The 26869-nt window shown below is 51.2% G+C and overlaps 1 protein-coding gene across 5 annotated transcripts in view; it reads right to left on the bottom strand.

Moving 5' to 3' along the window:
* The window catches only part of MEGF11 (multiple EGF like domains 11), a 344798-nt gene that overhangs the window by 34981 nt on the left and 282948 nt on the right, over positions 1-26869 (bottom strand). For all 5 annotated transcript variants that reach the window (XR_005381792.1, XM_038580760.1, XM_038580759.1 and 2 more), the window contains exons 11-12: positions 20841-21015; positions 227-347 (exon numbers count right to left, since the gene is read on the bottom strand). Coding sequence is in view for 4 of the 5 variants with exons in the window: in XM_038580760.1 (XP_038436688.1) it covers positions 227-347; positions 20841-21015 (296 nt within the window). In the remaining variant the exon portion in view is untranslated. The remainder of the gene's footprint in view (positions 1-226; positions 348-20840; positions 21016-26869) is intronic.

Raw genomic sequence — 26869 nt, forward strand, 5'->3', positions numbered from 1 at the left:
TCACTTTCCCCCCAGTGATTCTGATGCCATTATAACTAATCCCCTCTATTATATCTCTGCTATTGAAGTCCCCGGCCTAGGTCTCCTTGGCTGGGACCTGACATATAAGCTCCCTGACCCTGCATGGGGGTAGATGAGGCAGGAACAGCCCGGGCAGCTCAGCGGGCAGCCCACCCAGGGAAGCGTGCACATCTGAGGGCATGGGATTGGGAAGAAGGCACATCACCTTCCTTGCAGGTGCAAGAACCATCCACTGGGGAGCAGGTGCCACCATTGTTACAGGTACAGACCGATGAGCAGTTGGGGCCGTAGGTCCCTGCAGCACATGGAACCGCACAGACCTCTCCCTGGAAAAGGAGGAGGTAAATTTTGGATCAGAGGTTGTCCCATGCTGGGGGGCTATGGAAGGCAGAGTAATGCCCTCCCCTCCAGCCCCCACAAAAGATATCCACGTTCTAATCCCTGGAACCAGTGAATATGTTCCCTTACATGGCAAAAGGGACTCTGCAGATGTGACTAAGGACCTTGAGATGCGGAGAGTATTCTAGATTACGCAGGTGGACCCAATCTAATCACAATGAGTCCTTAAAAGTAGAAGATGACTGAAGACGGTTGGAGAGATAGGCTATAAGAAGTCCTCCACCTGCCTGTGTTGACCTTGAAGACAGAGGAAGGGGACCACAGCCGAGGAATGTAGTGGCCTCTGAACGATAGGATCAATCCTCATTTTAGAGCCAGCAAGAACATGGGACCTCGGTCCTACAACCCTGGGAACTGAATTCCACCAATGCCCTGAATGAACAGGAAGTGGATTCTCCCCTGGATCCTCCAGAAAGGAACACAGCCTGCAGACTTTGACTTTAGTTTTATGAGACCCAGATCTGGCCTACAGAACTGTAAGGTAATAAATCTGTGTTGCCTTAAGCCACTCAATGTGTAGTTTGTCATGGCGGTGATAGGAAACGAATGCAGTAATTGTCACCAGTCAGGGGAGGGGCTTCCAAACTACAGCTCCAGGTGGGCAAAGCCCCTCAGAACTTGATCTATGGGTCTGTATGGGGCACGGCAGCACAGAATGTAACCCCTTGCCTCTCAGTATTATTTGACTCTCTAACAACCCCATAACGCAGGTAATAATACTCTATCCCCATCTACTTGAACCTCAGAGATGTTAAATCTAGGTAGTCATAGTCCATGTTTACTGAGCGCATTCTCAATGTCAGGAGCACGCATCATCACATTAATCCTCACAAGACTCGCCAGAGACGATCGCCTCAGCATTATACCCATTTTATAGGTAAAGCAATAGTATAGAGAAGTTAGGTACCTCAGCCCAGGCCTCCATAGGTGGGCTATTCCTTCCAGTGAAGGGTACAGAGTGGGGGCACATTACAGGGCAATGGGGACTTTGGAGGCCTTGACGGGTGGGACCATTCAATTCCCCAGAGAAGAACGAGGTAAAGGCAATCCAGGTGGGAAGAGTGTGACAAGAGTGCAGAGGAGCATGAGAGCTGAGAATATTCTAAGGGTAGCTGGGGGAGGAGTCCATGCAGGGAGAGGTGAGGGGGCTATTTAGAGGGGAGCTGAGAGCCTTGAATGCCAGGTAAGGGGGCTTGGGCTTTCTTCCGTGAGCCCCCCAGGACATGCCTTCTCTACTCAGGAGCCCATTATAGGGTTGTTTGCTCTGAGCATGTCATCACTAGACATTGAAGTCCTTCACCAGAAGGCTCCATGGTTCCACTCTAGTCTCTGCTGGTCCCTGGCAGGCCCTCATCACCTGGAGTCTGCAGTACTCCCATTACCAGAAAACTCTAATTTTTCTAAGACTATAAATAGCCCCTAGGAATATATTTAAGCTCTGAGGGCCTTGGCCAGTGTGCAAATTGCAGGCACAGCTTATGAGTTTCTCTGCATGAGTTTACTTTAAGGGACAAGGGCTTCTCTCCCGGTATCCTCATTAGCGGCCCTAGCCCCAGTCCTCCCTGGGGGCCTCCAGGGGCCTGTGAGCCTGGTTGTGGGCCTGCTGACGGGGCTCCGAGAAGGCTCTTCGTCCTGGCCCTACTCCAGGGGGCAAGATGCAGAGTGCCCAGCTTGAAATATCTGCCCCCTGCCCCCGAAGGCTGCACCCAGGTACTATTTTCTCCCAGCAAAACCCAAGCAGGAATATTGACAGCTTGAGGTTGCCAGGCTGAGAGGACTTTCTGATTCCCAGAGAAGGAAATGGAGACTCAGGGCCTCATCCAGCGCCCCCTAGTGCACTAGTGAGGATGAAGGAGAAGATAGGGAGGAGTGAGAATCAGATCTTCCTTCCAGACGCATGGCAGGGCCCAGTGGTTACAGAATGGACTCTGGTGCCATCCTGCTTCCACCGCTTACTCACTGTGTGACCGTGCACAATTTACTAAACCACTCTGGGACTCAGTTCCTGCATCTGTGACATGGGAAAAATGACATCCCTACCTCGTACGATTGTTAAATTATATCTGAAGTAGATAGAACAGTGCCTGGAAGGTAGAGAGTGCTGTAAAAGCTGTTACGACTGCAAGGAAATATCTCTGTGCAAAGAATACACGAAGCTCTCCAAGGTTTTGGCAGAAGGCAGTTCTGGAGGAGGGATCCCTCTCTCACTCAATGAACAATGCCAGGCCCTGTGCAGTAGAAGACGGCTGGTGCTCATGGAGGGCAGGGATCCTAGCTTCATGCCCCCTGGGTCACCTGCTCCCACCTTCTGGTTCCCCTCCTCACAGTTGAAACAGGCCAGAAATTTCATCACCACACACCAGGGGCATGGTCTTAGGGGACAGAATGACCGCTCCCTGTGGGGCTACCATGTGCCAGGAGCTCCTCCACTTTCGATTGGTTAGCTCCTAAGAGCAAAAAGTCCACTTAGGGAAGAGAGCAGTTTCTCAAGTGCAGAGTTCGCTGAAGGACCATGAGCCTGGTAGGGCAAATCCTGAGCACTCCCCTTCCTCCACCCCGCTGTCCTGACTCCTACCTGTTTCAAACTCCTCAAGAAGCACAAGTACTAGCAGTTAAACATTTTGTCCCACTCCCTACATCTGGCCACTGATGTGAGCAGCAGGCCTGGTCTATTGTTGATTGGCTGTCTCTTGATTGACGTTCACAGCAAGCCAATAGTCAGCCTAACTTCTCGGATTTAGACTAACAGCTCTGCCCACCTCCGGGCATCCCCCTGGCCAAGGTGGTGGAGTGATTCCCAAGGTGCCCCAGGTATCAACTCCCAACACACAGGCCATTCTCTCCCCCGTACACGTCCCCCAATCTGGGCTTTTTTTTTTTTTTTTTTTCCAATCTGGGCTTTAATCATGATGGCCTGTGAGGAGTCTGAGTCTATAGAAGTCAGTCTTTGTGTCTACACACACTTAGATAGTCAGTGTATACACCTATGAGTGTGTGTGTGTGTGTGTGTGTGTGTGTATGTCTAGGGGTATCTGTTTACCTGCCTGTGTGGATTTGGGTAGAAGTTTGTGACTCCTTCCTTCTCTTCCCCTCCTGCTGCATTCCCTCCCCAGGCCTGCCCTGGTGGCGATGGGTGCACACACAGCCACCACCCTACCCTCTGAGCACCCTGGGGATCCTGGTGGGCTCACGCGCCTGCCTCTGCCCTGGGGTGGTGGTGAGCTCAAGGAGGCAGGAATCTGATTTTATTCATGTCTAGATTCTCAGGGCTTGAGACCCTGTTGGTACATAATGGGCCCTCAATAAAGGTTGTTTAATTGAAATGAGATGTTTGTATGTACATGCTGGCTTCTACTGCTTCTACTGTGGACAACCAGAAGGACTGGGCACTTCCCATATGCTTTCTCTCTCATGCCAGGCAATTCAATGACTGTTCGCTGCATGGGACCAACTCTGAGCCAGCCCTGGTAGTGTGCTCCAGGGGCACGCAGGATGCTGAGACCCAGTCTCTGCCCTCGGGCAGCTCCCAGGCTGTGTCCGCACAGGCACACACCCGCCGGCCTCCAGATGTGTTTATCTGTCCATGGATTTGCTGTCTGCTCCCCTAGGTAGACTAGAGATTCAGGAGAACAGGGATCTTATCTGAGTTGCCCCAGCATCTGTAGCCCAGGCCCTGGCATAGACTACAGGGATTCCACAGTGTTGAATAGACGGGTGAGGGGCCCTGGTGGGGCTACGTTGGGTGGCATCCATCACACACAGGAAGCAGAATATTGTCTGGTCTTAGGCTGGGTCCTATGCTATCACACTGACTCTAGGCCGCTCTGGGGGCGCTCATGAACAGGGAGAGCCAGGCCAGATCCTGGTCTAAAGTTCCAAGCCACACCCTGGCCCAAACCCTGCCTGGCCAGGCTGAGGATGAGAAGTCCAGCTGGAAAATTAGCCTGTGGGCCCCCAGGGAACCCACTCAGGGAGATAAGACCCTCTGAGCTGAACAGAAAGGTAGAGATGATCAAGCCCATAGCTTTCATGAAAAGGAGACTGTAAGCCAGAGGGCCATGAGCTGAGACCCGTAGGCCAGTGCTCCCTAGGGGACAGGCTGTGGGACCGGGTCTTGTCTGCTTCCCACCCCCCGCTCTGGCCCAGACCAGCCCTGAATTCACATCTGTTGGTCTTTTCACACTCTGGGGAAAAGGACAGGACAACAGGCCTGGCTTGTGAACTCACATCAGAGTGAAGTTGGGGAGTTTGCATTTGGCATCTCCCGTGCCTCACATAGCTTAGCGCTTGGTACCCTCAGTCCCTCAGCAAGGAGCACCCTAGGGCCCTGTACTGAGGCTGTTCCCCAAGATCTCCATCCAGCACATGTCTCACCGATGGACTTGTGTTCGTGTTGGGTAATATACAGGCCTTAGTTTCCTTTTTGATTATATGTGGTTATTAAAATCAATCCATCTCCCCAACTTTTCGACACCATGGACCCTTGGGAGTATCCTCCCTTCACAAAACCCTCTGAATCTGAAAGACACTGCTGACACTGTGTGCTGATGTCTAAGGCCACTCACGTATTGAATAGGTGCAATTTGGCCAGTGACCACATGCCATGTGACTCTGGTGGCAGCATCTTGTCGCCCAACCATGACCTAGAAATTCCAATGATGTCACCTACAACCAATCAGAGCTTCTAGTGAGTGCACGCTAACCTGAGATATCATGTAGAGTTAATTCTAATTAAAAGCAAAAGAAAAACCTTGGTGCTTTAGTTAGCTTCATCACAGGCAATGGAAGGTTGCCCATAGGCTCTGTGAAATGTTCAAAACCTCTCCTGGCAACCTGCTACAGCCTTTGCAAAATGTCTAGCTGGGAACCACTGGCTGGGTTGTCTCTAAGGGCCCTTCAGCTCTGACTCTCTGAACATCTCGCCTGCAGTAGGGGGTCTTAACCCAAAGGAGGGAGGGATGGTAGGAATGGTGGCCCAGGGCTGTGGAGTCCTCCTGGGGCTCCAAGAATCACACCAGCTAGGTGGCTGCCTCCTCTGCTAATGCATAGCCTGAACCTGACCATATACCATTCATAACACTGGGGGGACAGCCCATTGTACCAGAGCTGGGAGGACTTTGGGAATCCCTTGGTAAGGACACTGAGGCCAAGAGAGGGGAAGCGACCTGCCCAAGGCCATACAACTCAATGCCAGGCAGGGAGGGGCTTGGACCTTGAATCTCTTGGCTCCCATTGCAGGCACAGGATCCTAACAGCCTAGATGGAGTGAAACTCTCAGAGAGCCTATGCTGCTCTGCTCATACTGACAGCACACTCACCACCGGCGCCCACGGCGCCCACAAGACATGACCCTGACCTTGAGGAAGGGCTGCTTGCTGAGGCCCAGATGCTTTGAGCCTTTCTCAACACCTGGAAGTTGATGCCTGAGTGTTCTTACATTCTTATGCATCCCCATCTCTCCATCTCACCTCCACACAGCCCATACCCCACAGCCCCAGGAAGGGAGCCCTCCCATCGGGGCAACTCCTTGAGGTTCCAGCTTCCACCGGGGGAAGCCTGCCGGGTCTGCTCAGCATCTCCACTCTGTGAATGGAGGATGGATGTAAACACCTCCTCCCACCCAAAGGCCTGTTAATTATAGATGCAGCATTGGCTATTAACATCTTGAACTTGATTTGAAAGAGCTACTGCCAGAATGGAACCCCTGGAGCTGGTCCTGCTAAAGAGATGCAAATCTCCCCTACACTTTCCACCTGCCTTCTTGCACAACGTGGCAGCAGAGGCCCAGACCCCGGTGGGTAATGAGCTATATGTTCTATTAAATTTGTTTCAAATGCTGTTTATTGAATTTTCTCCCCTGCAATATGCTGCTTTGTAGTTTGGCCCTGTTTGGGAAAATTAATCAGCAGCTGGGCTTCTTGTGTGGATCATCCATTTTCCTTGCAATGGGCCAGAGGTTAATGAGTATTTTTTGGAGCGGGAGGAGGAGGAGGATGGAAAGCGGTTGACCCTCCCTCTCACAAAAGAGGGAGGCAATGTTGCAAGTTCATCTCTGGGTCTCCTTAAATATGTGGGTAGGAGGCAGTGTAAACAGAGTGGAGCTGGGTTCTCCAGATCCAGGCCAGGGTGGTGGGTATGCTCCCTATGGGAGCTTAGCAGAGAGGACTCTTGGACAGCCAGCCAGGGAAGCCATCCTGACCCACATGCCCTCTTGTTGGAGAAGTATAGATGGTTCTATACTTCTCTTTAAAGACAAGGCCCTGCATTTGGGGTCAGGATACATGGCAGTAAGTGAGGCAGAAGCACTGGCTCATGGTGATGCGGCCTCACACATCCCATCCATTCAGTCCACAGACCTTTGCTGAACATCTACTATAGGCCAGGCACCGTGACAGGCCCTGGGTCTCACAATAGCTACACCAGACTAGATGTGACCTAAGGTCCTATTCAACATCCACCATGTTCTTGAACCTCCCCCTGCCGTCCTGCTTCCAGAGCAGGGGTCCCTGTCACCTGCTCCTCTGCGGCACAACAATTGTAATGAATTAAAAAAAAAAATCAGCTCTCATTCACCGGATTGTAAGTTCCATGAGGGTAGGGACTGGGCCTGTCTCATTCAGGTCTATGGCCCCAGCCCCAGAGCCTCGCCCACACTCGGTGCACATGTACTGACTTAGTTCAGTCATTCTGGAAATGTTTTTCAAGCACGAGTATATGAGGCTGTGGCATGAGAAGGACACAGGCTAGTCCCTTCCCTCCTTCCTGTCGCCATTCTGCCTTCCGTGGCCTCCCCGATCTTCTGATCGCTGCTGTTCCTCTCTCTACCCTACTAATCCTGGAGGTTCAGGGCCACCAATGCAGGCTGATTTTGGTGTCCAACGTCACGTCAATGCCGGCAGCACACATGCAGAGTATGCTTTGTTCTTTACAAACCCCCTGCCAGGCAGGTGTCTGCTCCTTGCCAAGCAGAGTGCCAGCCCTGGGCTGCTGGCTCTCCTTCTGCCCACCCTTCTCTGTCACCACCACTCCCAGCTCCCAGACTCTGGCAGTGGGACTCCCAGATAGGGAGCCTCATTTATGATTTTCCAGAAAGAAAGAATGACACATGGCTCACAAGGCAAAGAGAGAGCAGCCTGGACTGAAAGCCAACGACAGAGGCCTCCAGTGCAGAGCAAACCTCACTGGACCTAATTAGTGTGTCACTGATAAAGCAGCAACTGACAGTGGATGCACGTTGAGGAAAAGAAACTCTGCATAAGGAATGAGGAGCAGAGGGTCAGAGAGATGTGGAGGAGAGAAGGGTGGAGGCCACTTGGGTGGAGGCCACTTGTCACATCCATTCCCATCCCTGCCTCCCCATGCTGAGGAGGTAATGCCCAGGATCACTCTGTCTGGCTCCCAAGGGGGATGGGTGGAAAAGCGCCGAAGGTTAGGCCCGGAAGCCCTATCTACATCTGTTCTAATGAATTGGCTATCAGTGAGCTGAAGCCGCTCTGTACAGCTGTGCAGGCTAAGCACTGCACAACTCTAGAGGTGACACGCACATGACCGTCATCATACTTTGTGCATGCATGACATCAATTTTCTGGCAGATGTCAGTAGAAGGTCTTGAGGAAGGGATACCCTTTTTCTCATCTGCACAAACATGCTCTGTAACTCTGACCCCTCAAGAATCTTCTCTGGAGGAGCACAGATACCTCCTAAAAGTTCCTAAACAGATACCAAGATATTTTGGGGAGACCCGAGAGGTAGTGCATGTGGCCAAAGAAGGACATCTGGGCTCAAGTGAAAGCCAGGTCCTGGCTGCAAGACTGGGGGTCCTCTTGGAGACTCAGTGGCTGTCTTGGTAAAACAGTTTCTCTTCTGCTTTGCACCGCTGCCCTTTGTCCCCGTCTGTAAGTCCTCTCCCCTTCTCCACCTGATTCCTCCTGAGCTCAGAGAAGGCATCACAAGCTAATAAGGTCTTACTGAGCACTCTATATCAGGCGACTCCCCCTGCACCCCGACTCTAAGGTCCCGTGGAGTTCTCGTAGGCATGCAGAGGGCCAGGCCCCACAGAGGGAGAGCAGGGGTGGGCATGACTGTGGTCCTCACCACTGTCCACAGCCCTGCACCCCTACAGACAGGGCTGACCCACTGGCTTAGGACAGACTGCTCCACTGTGGGGCTCCCTTGCTGCCAGCTGGGCCAGGCGCTCATGTCCTCTGTCCTCTTCTGGGATTTTTTTGGTGGTGTTGTTGTTAAAATTTTATTTATTTATTTATTCATGAGAGACACAGAGAGGTAGACACACAGGCAGAGGGAAGAAGCAGGCTCCCTGCAGGGAGCCCGATGCAGGGCTTCGATTCTGGGACTTGGGGATCGCGCCCTGAGCCGAAGGCAGATGCTCAACCACTGAGCCACCCAGGTGTCCTGTCCCCTTCTGTCCTTATAATAGCCCTTCAGGTAAGGAATTCCTTCCTTCTTAGAGAAAGAACCACCCTAGAGCAAGGCCAAACTGAGGCTGGAGGGGTCAGCTAGCCCCAAGTCACTGTAGGAAGGGGGCCGGCTGACTCCACAGACTGAGCTCTCCCCTCAACTTGGCCACCTCAACAGCGGACAGGCCAGTGAGGCTGGGGACCCAGATGTCCTGAGCACCTACTATATGTCACGCCCTGTCCTAGGTGCCTTCCGACACATTGGATGTTAAATGCATGTTGCTGGAGGCAGAAATGGCTTCTAGGGGCTCACAGTGGGCAATCTTAAAGGGCATTTGTGTCTTGTATCAGGAGACTCCTGACGCTCCTAAAAGCCTTTAAAGTTTGAAGGAATAAAGCTAAGATGATGGAACAACAGACCCTGTGAGCGAGGGTTAGCCTGGGGAGAGTGCCAGCATCCATCAGGTGGCATATATCCTCTGAAAAGGCTCTGGGTACAGTGATGATGATGGGGACACCACTGTTGGCAACTGGGCAAGATGTCAGCATCGCACACCTCTTATGAGGCCTCACTTCCTAAGTCAGCTTTGCGTTCCCACTCTAGGCCTCACCTGCCTCTCCCTGCCTCCCCCCGCACCAGCTCCAGTGCTCCCTCAGAGACCGGAGGGCGAGGTGGGGAGGATTCCAGCCACAGCGGGTCAGGGCCTCTCCTGCAGGCCTCTGAGAACAGGACAAAACTCCCTTGCAAAGGCTGAGCCCAAATCTTCAAGAGTCCCTGGGCAAGAGTGACAGTACATGACCCCAATCGCTCTGCATTAGGTTTCATGATTTCTTTAGTAGTTTGAAAAGGTGCCAGGAAAACACTGCTTCTTAACTGCTGGGAGAGCCTATTGGGGGCATTAGGGGAGGCCTTCATGAGCTTGGGGGAGACAGTGTGCAGAACACAGAGTGGAGCAGGGACACAAGATGAGACTAGCACAGGAGGGCCACCTTCCTACTTCTAGATGTTTCTGGTGAGCCTGTGTGTGTGTGCATGTGTGCATGTGTTTGCATGTGTGCACAAGCAGTGGTATGCATGTCACATGAGTAATACGTGTGGGCCTACGTATACTAGATATATATATGCTTTACATGTGATGAAGAATAGGTTAGGGATAGCATTTATGCCTACTGTCCCAGGGTCTTTATTTGGGTGGCATAGCTTATCAGGGTCCCCATGTGTGGTCCATGCAGTGTAAGAGTTTGGTGTCCGTGTGTTCTATATTAGTGGCATGACAGCTATGGGGTAAGCTTAGCATCTGCATGTCAGACACTTGGGCCAATCCTGGCCATATAGCCCCAAGGACGATTTATACATGGTAGCTTTGAGTGTGGTGTGTATGGTATGGACATGCTGGATTCACATGGGGATTCACAAGGGGATTGAATATACAAGGGGTGTGTGTGTGTGTGTATTGCAGGACCCAGATCCTCTGAGGTGGCGGCTGGGTGGTATGTGCCCAGTGCAGTGGCCTGCAGAGCCAGAGTCTCAATATAGTGGTAGCGACAAGGTCCCAAAAGGGAACCACATTAGGGAAACAGAGGGTCCTACAGATGCCAGGGGGGGTGTTTACCAGGGTCCAAGCAAAACGCGGTCTATTCATGATTTAAGGGATGCTTCTAAACTACCCATGCATTTATTCAATGACTAGTTACTGATCCCACTTTGTGCAGGAGACTGTGCCAGGCCTGGGAGGGGCTGGGTAGGAGGGAGGCAGGGTAGAGAAAAGGGCAGGGACACAGGGATGAATCTGAGAGACCTGTCCCCGTGCAGCTGTTTAGTAAAGACGACAGAAACATGTACAGCGTGCCACCAGAGCAGACGTGCCATCGTACTATGGGGAGGTTATGTCCCATTGGGAAGAAAGCCAGAAGTCTGCACGAGGAGGTGGCAACAGAGCTGAGCCTGGAGGCTGCACTGGGGCAGGCTTTGGCCAGGAGGATAGACAGCAAGGGCATTCCAGGGAAGCGGTGGAATGAAGGCATGGTGGCAGGGCCGTGCATGGCTGAGTGGGTGTCCAGGGTAAGGCAAGCTGTTAGGATTTGCTGGAGCTCCGGGGCTGAGGGGCAGAGGCGGGACAGGAGCCTGGAGCTCAGACCCGCCCAGCCAGGAAGGCCTTGAGTGCCAGGCTTCATAATTTGCCCTAAAGACAAAGGTCTGGACAGCAGGTAAGTGACTCAGTGTCCCAGCCTATTTTAGGAACCCCCTCCCCCAAAGGCAGGAGTCTGGGCCACTCCTTTCTGGTTGAGAGAGGCCGAGAACCCAGGCTCCGGCAAGTTCAATTGCTTATTGATTGTGGAATCAATGGATGCAGGACTGACTGCAAAGAAGGCCCAGCAGCTGAGGCCTGAGAGGCTTTTCCTGGGGAAAAGAAAGAAGGGAGTGGAGGTGCAAGGCGCTGCCTCTGCTGCCCACATCCCCCCCCCGCCCCCCTTAGCCCCCAACTGCAGACTCTCTGCATCTTTCTACAGCTGGTGCCCTATAGATTTTTCTGGCTTTCGGAGGTTTCTTGGCCAACTTCTCAGAGAATGCTTCACTCCATATAACAAGGGCCTGGAATGTGCTCCCCATCTAAGGCCCTGAGGCCTCGGTGGGGGGGGGGGGGGGGGGGGGCGGAAGCTTTGAAGAGAACATTAGAGCAGATCTGGCCTCCCTGTAGGGAAGGGACATGGTGGTTTCCAGCCTGGGGCAGAGCCCTTCTGGGGCTGCCAGGCCAAGGACAAGCAGGAGCAAGGCCTCAGAGGGCGACTGGACAGGAGGGGCTTGTCCTGGGAAGTGGCTCAGCACTGGGCTTGACAGTGGGGAAGGCCAAGATGCTCAGATCCGTGTAAACCATTCTGGGCCTATTTCCTTGTGTATAACATTGGCAGCAGTGACACCTCGCCCCACAGGGCTATGAGATCACATGAGATGATGGATAGGAGGAGAACATTCTGCGGTGGAAGAACTGTGGTACACATGGAGGCCATGGTGGGGATCCGGTGCTCCATCCACACCACCACGTGGCATGTTGACACTTTCCCTGAACCACCTGATGTTTGCCTGGTTGCTCCCCAGTTTGATGCTACTGTCAAATTCAGCTCTTGTGCCTGGAGCACCCCTGCGGCCATGGTCAAGGTCTTATCCTGGTAGGGGCAGGGGGGTAGCAGCAAGAGTCCTTTGGGGTTTGTCCACAGAAGAGGCAGAGGTTCCAATCGGCTCTGGAGCCTGACTGGGTTTAGCTCCTGGCTCTGACACTTATAGAACCTTAGGCATTTTATTTTTTTCCGTTTTAATGGGGTATAGCTGACAAACTTGGGCAAGCTGTTAAGCTCTCTGTGTCTCAGTTTTCCTAGCTGCAAAATGGGGATGATAGTGGAACTTTCCTCCAGGGGTAATGGTGAAGATTAAATAAGGTTGCATAAGTAATCTTCTTAGAACAGCACCTGGCCCAGAGGACGTGCCATAAATGCTGTAGGCATTTTGATTATTACATAAGTTTCATAGGAGCCGGGGCTACTGCAGACGTAAGGGAAGATACTGAGGTTTACTTGGGCCATTTTCATGGCTCTTGCTATGCTTCCCCTCACCACCATCCTGCGAGTGTGAGAGGCGAACGAAGCGAGGGCCAAGAGGTGAGCCTGCTATAAGCAACCCAGGTGGTGAGGTTCAAACTTGGGTTCCCCTAGCTCAAAGCCCAGGCTTTCAGCGCTGAGCCAAGCAGCCTCCACTGACAAACCATGGGCAGGAAGGGGAATCAGCATCTATTGAGCATGTACTGGACAGTGATGTCTCCATCTCCCCACGCAGGGTTTGGAGCAATGTTTCATCACGCCCCTGCTCAGTGGCAACTCCTTGCCTGCTGACTTCAGCTCAGGTCCCCCTACCCGCCCCATCCCACCCCCAGCACACAGGGCCTCGGCTACTCTGCTCCCACTCCCCCTCTCTGCATGTTGCCTCCACCCCTGCTCATCTGGGCCATATCTGGGCCTGAAGGCCGGTGAGCCCCTGCCCAGCTTCCCTGTGCCTGTCAGGAATTCATGCCCCTCCTCACAACTCTCAGGAGAGGTGAGAACAATCATTTATAGCATTTTTGGAAAGAACTTTTCAGGGATTTTTTTGGTTTGTTTTTTGTTTTTGTTTTTGTGTTTTTGCATTTACCCCCATTGTTAGTTTCCTATTAGCCCCACCTGGAAGTAATTTATTTGTGACTTTTTTCTGCAACATCTTTCATTTTCCAGACACAATCACCTCTTCTGGCAGGACTCCCTTACCCCCCCGGGGTGCATAATCACTCCTGCAGATGAGATTATTGGTGCTAAGTGGGGAGATGGCTGGGGAGAACCAGGCTGGGTGGGGTCTCAGAGCCCGAGGGCAGGGGCAGCAGGAGGGGAGAGGGCTCTTCCTCTGTTCCAGACCTGCCAGGTTGGCAAGGGAGCCAGTCTGCAGGGGCTGGGGCCCACCGCCCCTCCTCACCTGCTCCTCCTCCCGCCTCTGGGTGCACACACCTGGCCTCCAGTCCCTCCCAGGAGTGTTTTATTCCAGCGTTACATAGGCCCCAGGATACAAGGAGCACCTATCTTTGTAGAAGATGAAGTTAATGCACAGAGAAGTGAAGTGACTTGGTCAAATAGGGAGGTGGTTGCAGAGCCAGGGTCGGAGCTGGGTGGGTACTGACCTGCCCCTCCCCGCACAGTTGTCCTGGGGCAAGCATGGCCCTGGAGCCATAAGCCTTGGGTCCTAGGCTTGGGTCCTAGTCACATCACCCCGGACAAGACTCATAAAGGCTCTGAACTTCCATTTCCTCATCCGTGCCACAGAGCTAACAATTCTCACCCTGCTCCTCACAGGAGACGGCAAGGTGTCTGGGTAAGCTGTGATGGGCCGCCCTAAAGCCAGGGAGGGAGACTGAGTGGCCCATCCACCTCCCCTCACACACAAAGTGAGGGAGGGCACTAGGCTCCTCTGAGAAATGAGGTTGCCGGGGACTGTCCCCTTTCCTAGGAAAAGGCCTGAGAGAGTCTCCAAGCTGCTTATTTCCCATGGCCTCCTCTGCTGCATGGAGAAAGCTCCAGGCACCAGGCCTGGACAAAAGTCCTTGCTCCAAACCCCAGTAACGAGGGCTCTGATAAAGACATGAGGAGCACAGTGGGGAGAGGGTGGTGTGACACGGGAACGTTTATTTTTTAGAACAGAAGAGTCAGCAGTTTTCCCTAATAAAGCCACAAACTGCCAGGGCCCAGAGGGGGAAGGTTGGATTCAGCCTTACTGACATAAACCCAATTTTCCCTACTTTGCTCTGTGGATGAATTGCCAACATGATATAATACTCTGGTGACCACTCCCCCAACCCCATCCCTCTCTGCCCTGGGAAAAATCAGTAGATGTCTGCTCTTGGGACAGCAAACCCAAGGAGAAGGAGATGAAGGTAGTAAAAGCATGGGACTGGGAGTTATGCCACCTGATGTCCATCCCAGTTCCGCCAGTGTTTTGCTGTGTGACCTGTTTTGTGCTCACACTGACCCTGAAGGGCAGGCAGTATTAACCCACTTTATACATGGGAAACTGGGGCTCAAAGAGGCTGAGTACCAAGTTCACACAAGCTGAGGGACATGCTTGGGATTCCAATCCAGGCTTGTCTGGGCCCAAAGTCCATGCCTTTGCCTCCAGGGCATCGTCCCTACACAACTACAGCAGGGACCTCGACAATCATTTATTGAGCATTTGCTACCTACCAGCCTTGGTTCTAAGCATTGTACATATTTATCTAACTCAATCCTAGGAACACTAGAATGCAGTACCATTATTTACCGTTTTGTAGATGAAAAACTAAGGCTTGAGGGGCCTAAGGTAACTAACGGGGCCAAGACAGCCCAGTGGGCTATAACAGAGCTGGGATTTGAGTACTGCAGGGTGGCGTGTATGTGTTTATATTTTTTGACCATTTCTGCTATTTTGTACTATCTGTGCTCTGTTGACAGGGGCAGGGCAGCTGGAGGGTGGATTCCTCATCTGTGCAGCATCCAGGAAAATCTTTTATTCTAATTAGGAAGCCAGTCAATCGCAGGAGGCGGGGATGGGGGCACAAAAGGCTTAGGGCTAATAGCCTGCCAACCTCAGGTTTGATGAAGAACAAAACAATTAGAACAGGAAACACACACACATCATCTACATGTCACCTGGCTGTATACTTGCTCAGTCCACGTTCTCTTCTGGCCTCTCAGCTGTCCTCCTTCCTGAGTTCCGGCTCAGGAGCCGCACAAAAGGCAGACACACATTCTGTCTGGCTTGGGGCCGGGGGACAGTGATGTCTTTAAAGGACATCAGAAACCTTGGAGGAAAATTCAGTCACTGCTCCTCTGATCTGGATTTTCATAACTCTCACCCCTGTCCTGCCTTCCCCGGCCAGAGCAGCAGAAGTTTGCGTCTGACCTCCTGACAGCGCAGAGGAAAGGGAGAAAAATGTGGAAACGAGTTTGTTCATTTGGGTGATGGAGTGCCCGCTCCCCTCGCCAGCACGCAGGGTTCAATAACGGCAGACAGGACTTCAAAAAATTGCAGCATAAATAGATGAGCCCTTTAAGGTAATAGAAATTCTGTCATCCAGGGGAGAAATATAGGCCCCGAGTCCCATGGGAGGGGACACCAGGCTCCTCTCCCCCGCCTCCTGTGCTCCCCATACCCATTATAGCCAGAGCTGAAAGGGAGCATCTGTGCTGAGCAATGACCAGAGGGCCCCTTATCTCCCAGCCACACGGGTTTCACGCAGGGGGAGGTCTGGGAAATCCAGGCTCTGCAGCTCTGGCGACCTCACAGGCTGTTCGCTACAACGGCCAACATGGCAGCAATTAGTCCAAGAGCAGCAGAGGAGGCTTCATCAGGCTGGCCACCTAGGTGAGGCCTTAATTAAGGGAAGTTGGGGCAGCAGAGGCACGTGGAGTGGCCGAGAAGCTGGCCTTCTCCCCTCTGTGATGAGAAAGTCTGTTCTCGGTCCTGTGGCTGCCCATGCGAACCCAGGAGCCCCCGCCAACCCTGCTCCTCCAGCCAGAAGGAAGTTTAAACTAACTCTTTTCCTCTTGCTTCCTTTTCTGTTTGTAGCCCCGAAGAGAGTATTCTGGACAGGACCAGTCAGTCTCTTCAAGTAGGGGACCCCTTGGGGTAAATAAAAACAATAGCAGTGGTAGTATTGACCATAATGATGATGATGATGATAATAATAAGCTAACTCTTGCTGGAAGAGTATGAACCTGCTCAGTAATCCAGTGGACTTTATTATTATTCCTCCTTCATATATGAGAAAACAGAAGCGCCGAGAGGTAAAATATCTTGCTCAAGGTCACACAGCTAGTAAGCAGCAAGGCTGGTATTTGAAGGGAGGGAATCTTGCTCCAGAGTCTCTGAGTAGCCACTATGAGGTGGGAGCTCACATCATTTGCCCCCCAAAAATCCCAGAGATGATGTTGGGGGACAGCTTTTCTGTCATTACCTATTTATCTGAAATGCAGAGAAGCCAGTGGGTCGGAGAAGCAGACCCTCACTCTGCCCTTCCCTGCCCCTGTCCCCGCTGGTGTTCGGACTGGGTGAGGACCCTAGGTTCCAAGAGAACAAGAGCAACCTCGGAGGAGAGCCTCGGGGTGGCTGTCCAAGGTGCTGAAACAGTGCCTCCTACATTTTAATGACTGGTTCCCACAACACTGTTCCTGTTGAGTAGAGAGGAAGTGGGTCATTCCCACTTTGTGGATAAGAAATAGAAGTCCTGAAAGTTAGCTCGAACCAGAGAGAGGAACCTGGTTTCTCACCTTCTAGATCAGGGCTCTTTTGCCCCACCCAATAGCCCTATCGCGCTTCAGCAAAGCAGGCCTCAAGGGATTCCACTGTTGTTGCCAAGCTAGCATGTAAAACACCAACACTTTATTCCTATCTCCAGCCCTAGGTCCATTTCCCCAAGTATTGACAGGTGTGTCCACCCCACAATGCCTCCTGAGACTATTCAGGGTGACTCACAGGTGCTTGGGTGGACCTGCTCAGACCCACAGCTGTGCATATTCATGATTCTGCTTGCTCCAACAGGAGCCCCTGGGTGTAGCTCATCTTGACACTCTCCTTGACGGGAAGGGCACCGTCCTTGCTTGAAGAAGCACCGTTTCCCTACTACTCTCGCAGTGCACAATAATTACTACCATTTTACTGGGTGCTTACTGTGTTCCAGAAACTGAATGACAAATTTTCCATATGAAACTTCTCAGTCTCATGGCAAAGTCTTCTCTTAGCAAATGAGGAGATTCAGGCTTAGGCAGGATAAATGACTTGCCAGTAGGCAGAGTGGGGATTGGAGGGCAAGGATCTGAAATCAGATTTGTATGGTTCCATGGTGACTTATCAATCAAAGTCTGTCATCTAACATATGAGAGTTCAGTTGGTTTGTGATCCTGGGCAAAGTCACTTGTCCTGTTTGAACTTCAGCTCCTCATTTTCAAATTGAGGAATGTGAAAGTGCACCTCCACCAGGCTCTTGTGAGGAATAGATATGAAGCACACACCAAGGACTTGGTAAGTGTTTGCTACTAGTGTGAAGATGATTATTGCTGAGCACAAACTCTTTGAAGGCTGGATGGATGTCTGGTTAGCCTTTGCATACCCCCAGCTGTCCCCCAAGTCCTTGGTAGAGTAAATATCTAGTGCTCTGGAGGAAGGAGAAAGAGTGTAAGGGCCACCACACACAAATTGCCAGGTGCTGGCTCCTGCCTCTTACTCTCATGGCCTCTGCAGGATTTGGAGACTGCGTGGCTGGAGAAGGCACATCACTGGACTCCGAGGGGTGGTTCTGCACTACCTTATTAGTGGTCCTAAGATCTATGTTGAGCCTGAGGCCATTCGCAGCCCTCAGAGACTCTGCTTTCCTGAAGCTATTCTGACATCCTCCCTAAAGAGCCCTTGGCAGGGAGGGCTCTGGTGGGAGGGGCCAGCTGAGGATGTGGCCTCACATCCATTACCATGTTGGTTACTCACATCCAGTAGCAGGCAGGACTGATGTGACTCCCATCTTACAGATGAGGAAACTGAGGCCCAGCAAAATGAGGCAACATGTCCAAGGTTAGTGAGCCTAGGATCAAGGTCTCCAAACACTCAGAAAAGGGCTCTTTTAATTAGTCTCTAATTAATTGCTCATCCTAAAAATCTTTCATGGAAAAGGGCATCTGCATAAATTTATAGACTAACTAGCAAATAAAGGCATTGCTAATTATTACTGACTGCGGGGCATTCTGGGGAGGGTCTCAGCCAAGTCAGCTCTGCTGATTGCCTCAATCCCTGACCCTGACCAGAGCTAGCTAATTGCAGGAAGTTGCATTCATTCAGAAGCTAGGGTAAAGGCAACAGTAATGAGTTCCCCCTTGGAGTCTGGTGCATGCAGGAATGAGTCACGCTGGATGAGAACAATTGACTGTTCTGTAATCACCTCCAGCAGCTCCTGCTCAACACCCAACAGGGCCCCAGAAGAGCCTTTCCAGGTATAATGAGGCTGGGCAGGAGGAGATGGATGAGAATTCACGGGGTCTCACCAGGGCAGTTTGGCTTACAATCTGTCTTAGCCTTGAGCCCCAGGCAGGTGGGACTCCACAAAGAGATGATTCCTGCAAGTGCCAAGTGTCCCAAAGTTCAAGGGCAGGAAGTCATTTGCATCTCAGATGGGAGGAAGAGAAGCAGGGGGCTGGCCTCCAAACTGCTGGAACCCTGGCCTGGGAGCAGTGAGCACACAGACCCTGGCCTTCCTAACCCTGGAAGGATGCTAATTCTTCCTTCTATTGAGAAACAGTGACCAGGCAGGCAGTGGTGGTGAAAAAGGGGACTCTTGGCAGACCCATATATGATGTACATGACCTCAGTGAGCCCCCTCTCCCTTGGCGACCACACACACACACACACACACACACCCCTCCTTGTTCCTACTTTCCTTTATTTTCCCCATAAGGGTGTGTTTCCTGACATGGTCTGTGGAGTCCACATAGTGGACCATCTTATAAATCAGAGGGTTCATTTCTCTCTGCACACTTATCATTTACAGATGAAGAAGAATGGGGGCCCTGAGAGAGAAAGCCACCTGCTCAAAGCCATAGCAGCCAAACTGGGACTAGGGTCAGAATGCCCCACTAACCGTCTGGTGGGGTCAGTTCACTTCTGCTTCTCTCTCCTGATCACTTGGCTGCGTGAAATTTTTAATCCCAAAGGACTGTTCTCTCTTACCCAAGCCCCAAACCTAGGGCACTCCATTTTTCTGTGGATGTTATGGCCAAAGTTCACACCAATAAAGGTAAATTAGAAAGAAGATCAGCAGGAGGAACAGACTTCTTTTTCCTTCGAAGATGCTACTGGGATTCATTTTCACCCAATTTTATCAATCCTTGTGTGGAGGAAGAAGTTTTGTTCTATATACCAGGGCAACCTACCCGCAAAAGACACCAGGCAAACACACATTCCCACATCGTGAGTAGGGCTTCCTTGCAGATCAGTGGATCTCCACCTTGGCAGCACACTGGCCTCAACTAGATCAAAATTACCAGAATCTTGGGGGCTATGTGGGGGGCAGGCATCAGTGTTTATAAAGCTCCACAGGTGATTCCAGTGGCAGACCAAGTTGAGCACCACCCCTTCTTATTCAATGTGAGGCCACCAACCAGCAGCACCTACATCACCTGGAGCTTGTCAGAAATGCAGAACCTCAGGTCTCACCCCCCACCTACCAGGTCAGAATCTGCAATGTCCTGGGGCCTACCGCTGATTCATATGTTCACCAGAGTCTGAGAAGCACTGGCACTTTATATAGTCATCTCTATACCTGGTAGCAATTTTGCAAGGCAGGAGTTCCATTCTAGAGATCAGGAAATGGATCCTGAGAGAGGTGAACTCAATACAGTTGGTGAAAGGACAGCCAGGACGTGACCCCAGTCTGGTTCCAAAGACCATACTTTGTACCGCACAAACCACTTCCTACAGCACAATACAATATATGGCCGTGGGGGACTCCTGGGTGCTTGGGCCCTCAGACCCCCTGGGCACACCGCACCCACCTTCGAACAGGAGCCCACTTCCAGTGTTAAGTTCCCCAATCTCATAAAAACCAGCATAATTCATGAGAAAGTACAAATAGTAAACACATGGGGGAAAGGTTCACTCTCCCTAGTAATCAGAGAAATGCAAATTAGAGCAACATCGAGGAGCCATTTTCTACGGATATAATTAGCAAAAAAAAAAAAAAAAAAAAGCAAGCAAGAAAAGGATGTTAGCAAAGTTGTTTTGAAATAGGTACATTCATACATGGCTGGTGGCGGTATAGATTTATACAACCCTTGAGGAAAGTAATATGGCAACATCCATCAAGAGCCATAAATATATTATGCCCACTGACCCTGGGAATTCACCCTAAGGAAATAATTCAATAGGAGACGAAAAGCTGTTTGTAGGAAGATGCTTATTGCAACATTTTCTGTGAACATTGGAAACAACTCAATATTCAGCAGTAAGGGGATGGCTGTAAACTGGGGGTACATCGGCTCCTGCAGTGGTATGCAGATATTTAAAATGATAATTAAGAAGCCCAAGCAGCAAATGTGGGAGAAATCAAGTAGAATGCAAAACTGTCTGTCTGTACTGTGGTTATTATGATGTAAAATCACGGTGTGCTTCGGATTTAGACAGGGAGGAGCAGGTACAAAGACAACTGATGTTTCAGGCGAGGGGACAATGGGAAGAGCCTCTTCTAGTACATCTACAATGACCCACACCAGCAGAGCTGGCCCTTCGAGAACAGTATGGGGGCTCTGTGGTCAGGAGCTGTGTCTCTGAGCGGGGCACAGAGGCACTCCCATTCTTCATCCCTGGGCAGAGGGCCACATCGCCCGATTCTACTCAGAGGTGGGAGGAGCTGGTCCCTTCTCTCCTGAGTGGGGTGAAGAGCATGAGGCCATGGGAGACCCTTCCCATCTTACCATGAAGCCTGGGGCACAAGTGCAGCTGCCCGTGATGCTGTGGCAGTCAGCGCCGTTCTGACAGGTGCAAGGCAGCTGGCAACCATTGCCGTAGTAGCCAGCAGGGCAGGACTCGTTGCAGTGGTGGCCAGACCAGCCTGGCTGGCAGGTGCACGCTCCAGTTACCGGGTGGCAGCTGAGCAGATGAGAAAAGAATGAGAGAACAGTCTGGCCAGGGAGGCAGCCACGTCCCAAATTCTGCCCACTCCAAGTCTGGTCTGCCAGGGTAGCAGGATCAAAGGGCCTCTGAGGTTAAACTGCTTACTGACTTGTTTGTCAGAAGGTGCCAAGGTCACATGGTCTTAATGGCCCCAAGAAACTGAGGCTCATGGTAACCATATAATTTGCCTCAAGTCACATAGCAAGGAAGCAGCAAAATCAGGATTATAACACAGGTCTTCTGACTCCCCAAAAGTGCTCTTTATGATACAAATACATAGAGTCTAAAGGAGGCAGCCTTCTTCGGTCACTTCCCAAGGACTACGAGCTGCAGAGCCTCCCTCGCCCTGTACCCAAGGCGGACGCCTGCTGCAAGGGCAGGCACAAGACGGCTGCAGTGGGACCCAGTGGTTCTGCATATTGTAGACATTTGTTAAGTTAAAATGAGACCTCAGGGCAGATGTGGCCTCCCACCTCTGGCAAGGTCTACATTGGAAAGGATACTTTCCATCTGGGCTTTGCTAGGGCTCTTTAAGGGTGAGTATGATAATGTCCACCCCCTATCTGCCTAGGCCAGGGGCAGGGGCTGCTCGGCATGACCTTTAGAGAATAGGGCAACCTCTGGCTAGCAGAGGTCTGATCCAACAGTCAATATCCATTCATGATCAGAGGGGATGCTGGTAGGGTGACCGTGTGCTTCTCAGAGCTTTTGAGGGGAGTGTAAATGCCCAGTGGCCCCAGCTACTGTGTCTGAAAACCATCGTTATATTTGCACAGAGCCCACACTTTCCCTGGGCTGATCCCAGTTAGAGCAGGGCGGGGGTATTAAGGTCAGCACATTCCCGGGAGATCTGAGACTCCTCTGATGGGCCATTTGGCTTGAAGAGTCCCAGTTTTGCCAATCTTTCTTAGAATGTGATAGAGCCTAAGACTTTCCACCAAGCCAGCCTGCCTGCCTTCCTTCCTTCTTTCCTTCCTTCCTTCCTTCCTTCCTTCCTTCCTTCCTTCCTTCCTTCCTTCCTTCCTTCCTTCCTTCCTTCTTCACGTGGGTGAGACCTACACTGCAGTCTGATGCTTTCCTAGCCTCCCCAGTCTCCTCTCCATTTTCCCTCACAGCTGCTTCCCTAGTAAATCTCTTGCACGTGGGGAGAACCCAGGCTAACACTCCAAAGAAGATGCTGGATGGTAGAGACCAGCCGGCCTTCCTAGCTAGATTCCCTGTGTCACTTGCCTCCTGGCTCGGGAGTCCAGCTCAAGGGATATGATCAAAAGCAGCATGCTCTGGGCTGGCAGGGGTGCCTGGGTACGACTCTTGGTTCCACTAAATTCCACAAGGACATGGGCTTTGTCTCCTTGGGTCACTGGTGGATCCCCAGTGCCTGGCTTGTATTCACCGCCCAATTAAGTATCTGGGAGTGAAGAGTACTTTCACTAGAGTAATTATTTTCTGTGTCTATTGACTTGTTTATCATCTGTCTCCCCCACCAGGTGGCAGCTCCAGGGGGGAAGTCACCTTTCACTGTATTGTACCCCAGGGCCCCGCAGAGTCCCTGGCACGTTGGAGATGCTCAATACATATTTGGAAAATGAATTAATGAACACACTAATTGTGTGAAGCCCAGCCAAGCTATTTCTCTTCCGGGAGCTCTGGTTTCCTCACGGAAAATGAGGGATGGACAAGAGCAGACAGTCCTGGAATAGTAAATGCAAGTAGCTAATAATCATTTTGGAAAATGTTTAGTCTCATTAATTAGCAAGTCAAAATAACAACTGGGTATCACTTTTTCTCTACCAAAATAGTAAAGTTTTTTTTGTTGTTGTTTGTTTTTTTTGTTTTTTGTTTTTTTTAAGAAAAGGGACAATACTCAATGCTGGTAAAGGGTTCTGGAAAACTATTTGGGGTTACATATGTATCAAGAGTCCTAAAAATAGCCAAAAAAAAAAAAAAAAAAAAAAAAAAGAGTCCTAAAAATACTCAGACCCTTTAGTCTTATAATTCCATTTCTAATATTCTATCCTAAGGAAATAATCACAGTTGTGGAGAAAGATTTATGCATAGAGATGTTCCCTAAAGCATTATTTATAACAGTGGAGAAATGGAAGCAATTTAAATAATAATGTGACCAGGCTATTAAAGCATCAGGCATTTCACATATTTCTAATCTTCAGATAAGCCTGTGAGTTAGGCATTAGAGCCTCTATTTTACAGACGGCACGTGGGGGTTATGGGACTTGCCCAAAGTTGCACGGCTAAGTCAGTTGCAGCAGGATTCAAACCCAGGTGGTTCTGACCATGTTCCGTCCACTGCCCCATGCTGCCTTTGACGACAAAGTGCTCATTAAATGGATTATGACAATTCGTATGAAGGGATGTTGGAGAAGTAGTCCATATTTTCCACACTCGTTAGTGATATAAAGTGAAGTGAAATAAGCAAATGATATACAAAATCATGATCTAAAATACGGAAAAAAAGATATTTATATCTCAATGGAGATCTATACATGTACACATGGATGAGGAACGAGCAAATCACAACAAGATGGTTTGGGGGCTCATCTCTGGATTGAGAAATTATGAGTGATTTGAAGATTTTTCTTTAAATTTCTATGTATTGAACTTTCCCAAACTGAGCATCTGTTCTATTTATAAACAGATGCAAAGCAATAAAAATTATAAACATGTAGAAAAGGAGAATCATGTCAGAGGATGAGGGTTTGAAGACTTCTTTACCTTCATGGCTCCAGACAAACTCCTCCCTGAGTCCTGGACCATGAGGCAAGAAACAGTAGGTTGCATGGGTGCTACGGGGCTGGGGTGGGGGTCCCATGTGGTGGCCCTGACCTTCTGCTAGACAGACGTGGGGCACATTGCTCTGTCTCAACACTGAGCGAGCTCCTTCTTGGTTCCCACCTTCCAGGGGCCTCCCCTGGGGCTGGGACCGGCTCAGCAACAGTCCTGGAGACTGACACTCTTGAGTCCAGCATAGGACCTGGCAGCAGGGGCTGAGGCCGTCAACCCTGCTGGGCCCCAGGGGTGCGTCTGCCCTGCCCGTGGCTAGATTCTCCGGCTGCAGGCCCAGCTCTGGTGGGACCACCGCCCTGTGGGAAGCAAACCAGGCGCATGCCAGCCAGCGAACACGGACTCCTAGGAACTCCTGCGCTGCCCGCTTGCTGTCTCAGCTGCCAGGGCTTTGGCTGCTCAGGGGCAAGCTCGCTGCCAAATTTACTTTTCACTCTGAGAACCAGAAAGCTCAAAACTGATTCTGAAATCACTTCTTTCTCCCTCTTTTCATGTCCCTAAAATTCTATGTAAAAACAACAACAACAACAACAACAAAACAACCAAGATGTCTAGTTTTCTTAATTTGATGGCTTATCATTTATTATAAAGCCTCTGAAATCCCTTTGAAGAGAAGGTGAGGGACTACTGCTGGCTGAGTGGTTTGTGACACAGAACTGGGCGCCTTCGTCACGTCTGATCTCTGCCGGGCACCCCCTCCTCCCCACTGGGCCAGAGCCATCCCCTGTGGTCACACGGTGGGGAAGTGACGGCTGGTTAGGCTCAGGTGGATGTCCCCAACACTGGTGTTTTCAGGCTGGCTCGGTTTGCTCTGCTCTTTTTTTTCTTTTCCCTCTTCCTTGCCTTTCTGCCGTGTTCCCCCACATATAGATTAATCACAAGGTAATAGAAGCCAAAAGCTGAACAATACGGGAATCTTTTCAGATTTTCTGCCTTTTTATTTATTTATTTTGGGGGCCTGCTCTGAGATTTCTATCAATGCTGCGTCTGTTGGCTAAATAAAATCTTTCAAAGGCAATGCACGATGATGGCTGCTGGAATTCGTCTATGACAATCCAATTGCGGAGGGGACCCAGCAGAGGCCTGACGCACAGGCACTCTCTTTCTCAAGGTGATCCCTATGTGAAGGAGGATCATTTCTTTGTGTGAGCTACAAAGCACTTATAAAGAGAACGAACTGATGGGGGAATCTCACCAGCCACTTCTTCCTTCCCCGGGCACGTGCATTCAAGCTCTTTGAAGCAGCCTCTCCGGAGGGGCACCAGGCAGAGAGAGAGGCTGGGCCAGATGAGTAGGGTTTTCTTTGGTTGGGGGGTGAGAGTACTGTGTCTCCCTGGGAAAGATGCTCAATGCCTTGCAAGCCGTCCTGGTAGGGCTCTGTCATAAGCTCTCTTGGAAGCCAGGGGGGACATGGGGCTAGGCTTCTGGGGATCCCACACTCTATTTCTTGGGGAGTTGGGTGGAAACTTCACTTGCAAAGACCACAAGAGAACTTTTGCCCCCACTGGGCTGATGATAGGTGAAGGACAGGTTGGGGCACTGAGGCACAGAGAGGACAAGGAGCCATATGGGGACATTTGCTCAGACACAGAGGTAGTTCTGAGGCCAGGACTTAGGGGTCTAAGACCCCACCCAGGACAGCTTAACTGCCTAGAGTTTGGGGGTCAGAGGGTCCTCCCTTTGCCTTTCTTGGATCCCAAGAGAAGGTTCTGTGATGGGACAAAGGCTCATGAAAGGAAGGAGTGACCTGTGTCCACATAGAAGAAAAGAGGTGTTCTCTGTGACCACGAGAACAAAGCCAAGAGCAGCATGAGAGAACAGAGGCTCTGACCACGGGCAATGCTGTCTCTCCCCTCCCCTCCCCTCCCCACCCAGGAAACCGTTTTGCCTGTCAGAATTTGGGGGCAGGTTGCAGCCACTGGCATCTAGTGGGTAGAGGCCAGGGATGCTGCTAAACACCCTACGATGCACACGACGGTCCCCACATCAAAGAATTATCCAGCCCCAAATGTCAATACAGTCGGTTGAGAACCTCTGAGTTAGATCGAATGAAAGCGCTGTGAGTGTTGTGGGTTTAGTTATTGGGCCAGCGTGCCAATTACTTAAAAAAAAATAAAAAAATAAAAATAAATGAGGCAGACATGAGCTCAGGGGGCAGAACCACCTTGAGGACTGGGCTGTTTCAGAGGAATTGAGGGAATCTCCTTCCTGAAGTCCTGCTCTGTGCCAGGCACCGTGCTGTGCTGGGCCTGCAGAGGGGCCCAGCCAGGCCACTGCTGCCCTCAAGGAGTCTGGCCTGGGACCCAGCCCCGCGTCACGCAGACACCGAGGAGCCCAGCCTGGACCCCCCAGTTCTAAGAACCGCTACTGCCTCCCAGTCCCTGAAACAGGACACGTGTTAAAGACAGTAAAGCAAACAATCATCAATATTGGATGGGCTGAGATTAGCGACGGAGAAGAGGGAGTCCTTCCAGATTAATAATGCATCGAGGACTCCTTCAGAGGAAGAATAAATTATGCAGGGCACGGCTGCTCAGGCGCAGGAGGGAAACAATAGCTCTTTAATTCAGGGGCTGACTGGGTCCCTATGGCAGGGGTTCTCCCGCAGTGGCCTCGCTTCCCGTCCCTGAGACAGTCCTCCCTTGGCCGGAGCAGGGGTGGGGGGTCCTGGTGCTGTTCTCCACTTGGGCAACAGGCTGAGGCAGCTGCCCAGCCCTTGACCAGTCATATGGAACCCCATCTTTAGAGCCTTAGAGCTCTTACTGTGTCCTCCAGACCTAGCCCAGATGCCACCTCCTCCAAGAAGACTTCCCTGACCAGCACAGCAATCTCCTGTGGTGCTTTCTGTACAGAGCCCTGGTCACAGTGACGTGAGCACGCGTTGGGACCCAGCGGGGCCAGCCACACACAGCTCACCGATTCTAAGATGCACTTTCCCCCCCGATTTCACATCTCGGATATTGGGTGTGCTGTACAATCAATGGTACGTCATGGTTCAGTTGCTAGCATTTTCCTTTCTTAGTAATACAGA

This window comes from Canis lupus, chromosome 30, assembly GCF_011100685.1.
Source record: "Canis lupus familiaris isolate Mischka breed German Shepherd chromosome 30, alternate assembly UU_Cfam_GSD_1.0, whole genome shotgun sequence".
NCBI lineage: Eukaryota > Metazoa > Chordata > Mammalia > Carnivora > Canidae > Canis > Canis lupus.